Genomic DNA, 8298 nt, shown 5'->3' with positions numbered 1-8298 from the left:
GCAGGAGATGTACTGGCCGGCAGGCCTCGTGAGGCCACCCAGCACATCACAGAGCACCCCAAGGCAGCAGGGATGGCACTGGAGAGGCAGGTGGTAGAGCCCAGCCAGGGGCTGGCTGGGAGTCCCCTCTGCTGCAGCCGACAGACGGAGCGTGGCAGGAGGCGGACAGGCAGGGATTGTGGCTGCCACACTCATGGTTGCCTTGCCACAGGCTGCTGCGGAGCTCAGGGCATGGCCACCATTACGCCGCCCCTTGCAAGGCTGGGACAAAGGCTACTCAGCCTCCCTAGCAGTCCCAGGTCTAGGGTCAGCCATGGCACCAGGAAATGGAGGTCTGTGAGATGCCGGCATCCCTGCTGCCAGGTCCAACAGAGCCCTAGCACAGGGCGCCTGTGCCCCTCTGGGCCAGCCCCTCTGCCCAGGCCAGAGCAAGAGGTACTCAGTACTTGAGGCGTGGCCTCACCAGAGCAGAGTACAGGGGGACAATCCTTCACCTGGTCCTTCTGGTTACACTACTGCTGAAAATAGCCATAATGCCATTGACCTTCTTGGCCACCTGGGCACACTGCCGGCTCATGTTCAGGTAACTGTTGACCAACACTCCTAGATCCCTTCCCTCTGCACAGACTGTAGTGCTGCATGGGGTTGTAGCCGAATTGCAGGACCCAGCACTTAGCCATGTTGAACCTCAACCCCTTGTTCCTCTGCCCATCAATCTGACCTGTCCAGGTTGTTCTGCAGGACCTTCCTCTGTTGGATCAACATTGTCCCCTGGCTTGGTGTCATCTGCAAACTTACCAAGGGTGCACTCAATTCCCTTGTTCAAATCATCAATAAAGATATTAAAGAAGATGCTCCCCAACACCAACCTCTGAGGAACACCACTGGTGACTGGTCACCAGCTGGATTTCACTCTGTTCACCACTGCTCTCTGGGCCTGGCCATCCAGCCAGGTTTTAACCCAGAAAAGCGTGTACCTGTCCAAGCCATGGGCCTCCAGCTTCTCCAGGAGAATCCTGTGGGAGACCATGTCAAAGGCCTTGCTGAAGTCTAGGTAGACTAAGTCAATAGCCATCCCCTCATCCACCAGGAGGATCACCCAGTCATAGAAGGAGATGAGGTTGGTCAGGCAGGACTTGACTTTCATGAACCCATGCTGACTGGGCCTGATTCCCATGTTGTTCTGCATATGCTATGATTGCATTCAAGATGACCTGTTCCATCACCTTTAATGGCACCGAGGCTGTAACTCCACAGTTCCTCCTTACACTTCTTATAGATGGGCATCACAATAGCAAGTCTTCAGTCATCCAGGATCTCTCTGGATGACCATGACCACTGATAGATGATGGAAAGTGACCCAGCAATCACATCCGCCAACTCTTTCAGCACCCTAAGTTGCATCCCATCAGGGCCCATAGATTTATAGGTGTCTAGCTTGCCTAAATAACCTCTAACCCAATACTCTTTGAAAGTCTTCCTCCCTCCAGGTTTTCTCTCTTGTTTCCAGGCTTGGTAGTGCATGGGGGTTAGCCTTAGCAGTGAAGACTGAGGCAAAGAAGACATTCAGTAATTCCGCCTTCTCTGTATCCACCGCCACCAAGGCACCTCCCTCATTTAGCAGCAGTACATCCACATTTTTCTGTCTTCCTATTGCTGCTGATGTATTTGAAAAAGCCCTTCTTGTTGTCCTTGATGTCTCTTGCCAAATTTAATTCTAACCATCTTCGTCACCCTCCTCTGGGCACTCTCCAACAGTTCTACATCCTTTTTGTACTGTGGTGCTCAGAACTGCACACAGTACTAAAGGTGAGGCCGCACCAGTGCAGGGTAGAGTGGGGCAAGCACTTCCCTCGACTGAGTAGCGATGCCATGCTTGATGCATCCCAGGTACAGTTGGCCCTCCTGGCTGCCTGGGCACACTGCTGGCTCATATTCAACTTGCTGTCAACCACAACCCCCAGATCCCTCTCTGTGGGGCTGCTCTCCAGCATCTCGTCACCCAGTCTGTACGTATAGCCAGGGTTGCCCTGCCCCAGGTGCAGGACCTGGCACTTGCCTTTGTTAAACTTCATGTGGTTGGTGATTGCTCAGCTCTCCAATCTGTCCAGATCTCTCTGCAAGGCCTTTCCACCCTCAACAGAGTCCACAACTCCTCCAAGTTTGGTGTCGTCAGCAAATTTGCTCAAAACACCTTCTAGTCCTATATCCAAATCATTGATAAAGACGTTGAAGAGGACTGGCCCTAAAATGGAGCCTTGGGGGACCCCACTGGTGACCGTCTGCCATTAATGCCATTTATCACAACTCTTTGAGCCCTGCCCATCAGCCAGTTGCTCACCCATCATATGATGTTTTTGTTTAGTTGTATGCTGGACATTTTGTCCAGTAGGATCCTATGGGAAACCATGTCAAAAGCCTTGCTGAAGTCCAAAAAGATCACATCAGCTGTTTTCCCTTGATCGACTAGATGGGTTATCTTATCATAAAAGGAAATCAAATTTGTTAAGCAGGACCTACCCCTCGTGAACCCATGTTGGCTGGGACCAATGACAGCATTGCCCTCCAGGTGCACTTCAATAACATCAAGGATAATCTCCATAAGTTTCACAGAATCACAGAATTTCTAGGTTGGAAGAGACCTCAAGATCATCGAGTCCAACCTCTGACCTAACACTAACAGTCCCCACTAAACCATATTCCCGGATGGACCCGGCACTTGGCCTTGTTGAACTTCATACAGTTGACCTCAGCCCATCGGTGCAGCCTATCCAGATCCTCCTGCAGAGCCTTCCTACCCTCGAGCAGATTGACACACGCACCTAGCTTGCTGTCATCTGCAAATTTACTGAGGGTGCACTCAATGCCCTCATCCAGATCATCGATGAAGATATTAAAGAGGACTGGCCCCAGCACCAAGCCCTGGGGAACGCCACTAGTGACCGGCCTCCAGCTGGACTTGACTCCATTCACCACGACTCTTTGGACTCGGCTATCCAGCCAGTTTCTAACCCAACGAAGCGTACGCCAGTCCAAGCCAAGAGCAGCCAGTTTCTTGAGGAGAATGCTGTGGGAAACGGTGTCAAAAGCCTTGCTGAAGTCAAGGTAGACCACATCCACAGCCTTTCCCTCATCCACCCAGCACGTCACTTTGTCATAAAAGGAGATCAGGTTTGTCAAGCAGGACTTTCCTTTCATAAACCCATGTTGACTGGGCCTGATCGCCTGCTTGCCCTGCAAGTGCTGCGTGATGACTCTCAAGAGAATCTGCTCCATGAGATTCCCTGGCACTGAGGTCAAACTGACAGGCCTGTAGTTTCCCGGGTCTGCCCTCCGGCCCTTCTTGTAGATGGGCATCACATTGGCTAGCTGCCAGTCAACTGGGACCTCCCCCGATAGCTGGGACTGTTGATAAATAATGGTAAGTGGCTTGGCCAGCTCCTCTGCCAGTTTTCTCAGTACCCTTGGGTGGATCCCATCCGGCCACATCGACTTGTGCACATCCAAGTGCCGTACCAGGTCACTAACCAGTTCTTCGTGGATAGTGAGGGCCACATCCTGCTCCCCATCCCCTTCCACCAGCTCAGGGTACTGAGTATCCAGAGAACAACCGGTATTGCCGCTAAAGACTGAGGCAAAGAAGGCATTGAGCACCTCCGCCTTTTCCTCATCTCTTGTAACTAAGTTTCCCCTGGCATCCAGGAAAGGATGGAGATTCTCCTTAGTCCTCCTTTTTGTGTTGATGTATTTAAAAAAACATTTTTTGTTGTCTTTAACGGCAGTAGCCAGATTGAGCTCCAGATGAGCTTTGGCCTTTCTAATTTTGTCCCTGCACAGCCTCTCAATATCCTTATAGTCCTCCCTAGTGGCCTGTCCACTTTTCCAAAGATTATAAACCCTCTTTTTTCTCCTAAGCTCAAGCCACAATTCTCTGTTGAGCCAGGCTGGTCTTCTTCCCCGCCAGCTCGTCTTTGGGCACGTGGGGACAGACCGTTCCTGTGCCATTAAGATTTCCTTCTTGAAGAGCGCCCAGCCTTCCTGGACTCCTCTGCCCTTCAGAACCACCTCCCAAGGGACTCTACCAACCAGTGTCCTCAGCAGCACAAAGTCAGCCCTCCGGAAGTCCAATACAGCGGTTTTACTGGTCCCCTTCCTGGCCTCGCCAAGAATAGAGAACTCCACCATTTCGTGGTCACTCTGCCCAAGACCGCTCCCGACAATCACATCCTCCACCGGTCCTTCTCTGTTTGTGAAGAGAAGGTCTAGCGGGGTGCCACCCCTGGTAGGCTCACTAACCAGCTGTGTCAGGAAGCTATCTTCCATGCCCTCCAGAAACCTCCTAGACTGCTTTCTCTGGGCTGTTTACCAGTTTACCAGGCACTGACGTGAGAATGACAGGCCTGTAGTTGCTAGGGTCTTTTTTTTTTTGGCCTTTTTGAAAATTGGTACAAAAAGGGCAAGAAAGTATCAGGGGCAGTTGAGCATAAGATGACCTGCACACCCGAGTTCCTGATCCCAAACCCTTGAAGTCCCTTTGATTGCTCGCAGATTATGCATTGCCATTTCTTCTCCTTCCAGATGTAGGACGAGCAATCTGTAATAGTCTGAGGGTTGAACCAAGCTGGGAAGTCTCATAGAATCATAGTATCATAGAATATCCCGAGTTGGAAGGGACCCATAAAGATCATCAAGTCCAACTCCTGGCACTGCACAAGTCTACCCAAAAGTTTAGACCATGTAACTTCTTCTCCATAATTTTACCAGGCACTGACGTGAGACTGACAGGCCTGTAATTGCTACGGTCTTCTTTCTTACCCTTCGTGAAAATTGGGACAACATTTGCCAGCTTCCAGTCTACTGGGACCTCTCCAGATTCCCAAGATCATTAAAAAATAATTGAGAGAGGTCCCGTGATGACATCAGCCAGCTCTTTAAGCACCCTGAGATGGATCCCATCTGGACCCATGGACTTGTATGGATCCAGGTGGAGCAACAAATCCTGCACACTTTCAGGGTTGGTTGGGAGTTTGTCATTCCCACCGTCTTGGTCCACCTGCTCAGGGCACCCAGGGTCCTGAAGCCCATCATCAGCATTGAAGACAGAGGTGAAGAAGGCATTAAACGTCTCTGCTTTGCCTATGTCATTGTCTGTGAGGAGACCTTCCCCGTCAAGCAGCGGACCTATGTTTTCTTTGGTTCTCATTTTTCTATTAAAATATCTAAAAAACCCTTATTTATCATCTCTCACAGACATGGCCAACGTCAACTCTAGTTGGGCTTTGGCCCCATGAATTTTCTCCCTACAAACACGAACAGTGTCCCTGTATTCCTTCCTCGTCACCTGACCCTCCTTCCAGCAGCCGTACACTTTCTTTTTCTGTCTAAGCTCCAGTAGAAGATCCCTGGTCAGCCAGGCCAGCTTTCTGCCCTGCCTACCTGCCTTCTGATATTTTGGAATCACCTGATCTTGTGCTTTTAGGAGGCAGTGCTTAAAGACTGACCAGCACTGATGGACACCTATACCTTCAAAAGCACCTTCCCAGGGGACCTTGCTGACTAGTTCCCTGAGCAGCCTCAAGTCTGCTTTCCCCATATCCAGGGCTGAAGTTTTGGTGGCAGTTTTCCTTCTCTCACCATAAATTCTAAACTCAACTACTTCATGGTCACTATGACCGAGACAGCCGCCAATTGCCACGTCTCCCACAAGACCCTCTCTGTTTTCCAGCAACAGATCAAGGAGGGCACCTTTCCTAGTTGGTTCCCTTAGCACCTGAACCAAGAAGTTATCATCTAGGTGCTTTATGAACCTCCTGGACTTACTCGTGTCAGCCGTGTGGTGATCCCAGTTGACGTCTCGCAAGTTGAAGTCCCCCATAAGGACAAGGGGAGTTGATCTCGAGGCATCTCTTAGTTCTGCAAAGAATAATTCATTGGTGTTGTCATCTCCTAATGATGTCTCCTTGTCATCTCCTTGTGATGTCCTTAACCCGGGCCCCAGGAAGGCAGCAGACTTCCCTTAGAGGAGGGTACCTTCTACATATTGGACCCTCTGTTTCGTTGATTGTTGAATCACCCACAACTAAAACTCTCCTTTTCTTCCTCCTGTCTGTGGTCACTATAGAGGGGGTTGGCCTTTCCAACCCTAGCAATATATCTGGTGGAGGGGGATTGTAGCCTTCTCCATCCATCGATTGCCTTTTAGCCTCCAGGGCCTTATATCTGTTGTTCAGGTCTACCTGATAGGGTGATATGGGTGAAGGAGGATTTTACCAGCCACCTCGAGCCTGGACTTGTTTCCTTTCATTCATATCCTTCTGCCTTGTGTCTGCTGAGGGATGGATACTTCATTCCCTTTGAGTTGGGAAATTCCTGGTGCCTGTTCTTGTTCCACAGAGGCCAGAGTTAGGCATCAACAGTCTATCTCCCTCTCTGAATCCTAGATGTTCATAAGTTTTATAACCTCTTTTCATAGCTCAGCTACCATGCAGAGCAGGTCTTCCACCTGCTCATATCTTACGCAATTGCTGTCTCTGCAGCTGTCCAACGGTGGTGTAAAGCTTTGGCACTCCCTGCAGCCTGACACCTGGACAGCTGTGTACTTTTTTGGAAGTTCAGTTTGGGTCCCCACCTCCTTTCTGGAAAGTGTGGAGGTGGCCTTCTGCTGTTTGCCCTGAGCGGTCTGTCACAGGAACTCACTGCAGCACCCTGCCTGCATGAACTGCCACACAGACTGCCACAACATGCCCTGACTGGTACCTAATGTCTTGTTTGCCTGCTCTGTGCACAGCATTTCTGGTTGCTCATGCTCCCTAGGGTCTCCCAATTGGCTCCTGAAGGGCTGTCTTCAAACTACAGAGGGGGGCAGTACTGAAGGGAAACCCCTGCACACCGCAGTTCCCCTGCTCCTATGCAGAAGGTGTCTGCCCTGGAGCCAATCACCTTGGTGAGTGAGAGTCATTATAATTGGGTGAAATGGGTTTAAATACACAGGCACAATGAATAGTGAGGTTTAATGGTAAACAACAATTCTAATAAACTGGGAAAAAAATACCGCAAGACAAGAATAGAAACCAGGCTTGGCCTATCATGAGTAACATTATGAGCAATTTTCAGAAAAATGCAGTAAGCTTATGGCTTATGAAATACACCCAGTCATCAGTTTCCACATTACATCCTTGAGGTCCTGGTTCCTCATGCTGTAGATGAGGGGGTTCACTGCTGGAGGCACCACCGAGTACAGAACTGCCAGCGCCAGGTCCAGGGAAGGAGAAGAGATGGAGGGGGGCTTCAGGTGAGCAAACATGACTGTGCTGACAAACAGTGAGACAATGATCAGGTGAGGGAGGCACGTGGAAAAGGCTTTGTGCCGTCCTTGCAGTGAGGGGAGCCTCAGCACAACTCTGAAGATCTGCACATAGGACAGAGCAATGAAAATAAAACACCCCAACATTAGAAAAGCAGTAAGCACAATCATCCCAGCTTCCCTTATGTAGGAGTCTGAGCAGGAGAGCTTGAGGATCTGGGGGATTTCACAGAAGAGGTCCCGGGCATTGCTTTGGTCAAGAGGTATTGAAAATGTATTGGCAGTGTGCAGCACAGCGTTGAGAAAGCCACTGCCCCAGGCAGCTGCTGCCATGGTGGCACAGGCTCTGCTGCCCAGGAGGGTCCCGTAGTGCAGGGGCTGGCAGATGGCAACGTAGCGATCATAGGCCATGATGGCGAGAAGAGAAAACTCTGCTAGAAGGAAAAAGAGTAGCAGAAAGAGCTGTGCCACACATCCTGCATAGGAAATGGTCCTCATGTTCCAGAGGGCATTGGCCATGGCTTTGGGAACAGAGGTGGAGATGCCACCCAGGTCGAGGAGGGCGAGGTTGAGGAGGAAGAAGTACATGGGGGTGTGAAGGCGGTGGTCGCAGGCTACGGCTGTGATGATGAGGCCGTTGCCCAGGAGGGCAGCCAGGTAGATGCCCAGGAAGAGCCAGAACTGTAAGAGCTGCAGCTCCCGTGTGTCTGCAAATGCCAGCAGGAGGAACTCAGTGATGGAGCTGCTGTTACACATTTCCTACCTTTGGGCAAGGGAGCCTGACAAAAGGAAGAAATGACAGTGCAAAATTTAAGGACTTCTTTTGGACCACTACATATCTCAAGAAACACCCCACAAAGCAAAACACTGCCTCATTCATTTCAGGAGGATCTTTCTGCTGCTCCTTGTCTTATGTCTGGTTGTTGCTCTGAGGGTGCCACAACAAGCAGGGTGCTCTGCTGTGAGCTCTGCGGCAGTCAGCCCTGGTCTGCAGC

At 50.6% G+C, this 8298-nt stretch overlaps 1 protein-coding gene across 1 annotated transcript; it reads right to left on the bottom strand.

Moving 5' to 3' along the window:
* Positions 1-7135: 7135 nt before the first annotated feature.
* LOC311428775 (olfactory receptor 14C36-like) lies at positions 7136-8059 on the bottom strand (the record flags this gene model as incomplete). Its single annotated transcript, XM_084540061.1, has 1 exon — positions 7136-8059. The coding sequence occupies one exon, from the start codon at positions 8057-8059 to the stop codon at positions 7136-7138; it is 924 nt and encodes a 307-aa protein (XP_084396187.1).
* Between the last annotated feature and the right edge of the window lie 239 nt (positions 8060-8298).

The sequence above is a fragment of the Aythya ferina genome (assembly GCF_964211825.1).
Source record: "Aythya ferina genome assembly, contig: HAP1_SCAFFOLD_137, whole genome shotgun sequence".
In the NCBI taxonomy this organism is placed as follows: domain Eukaryota; kingdom Metazoa; phylum Chordata; class Aves; order Anseriformes; family Anatidae; genus Aythya; species Aythya ferina.
This window is presented reverse-complemented; position numbering and strand designations above follow the sequence as displayed.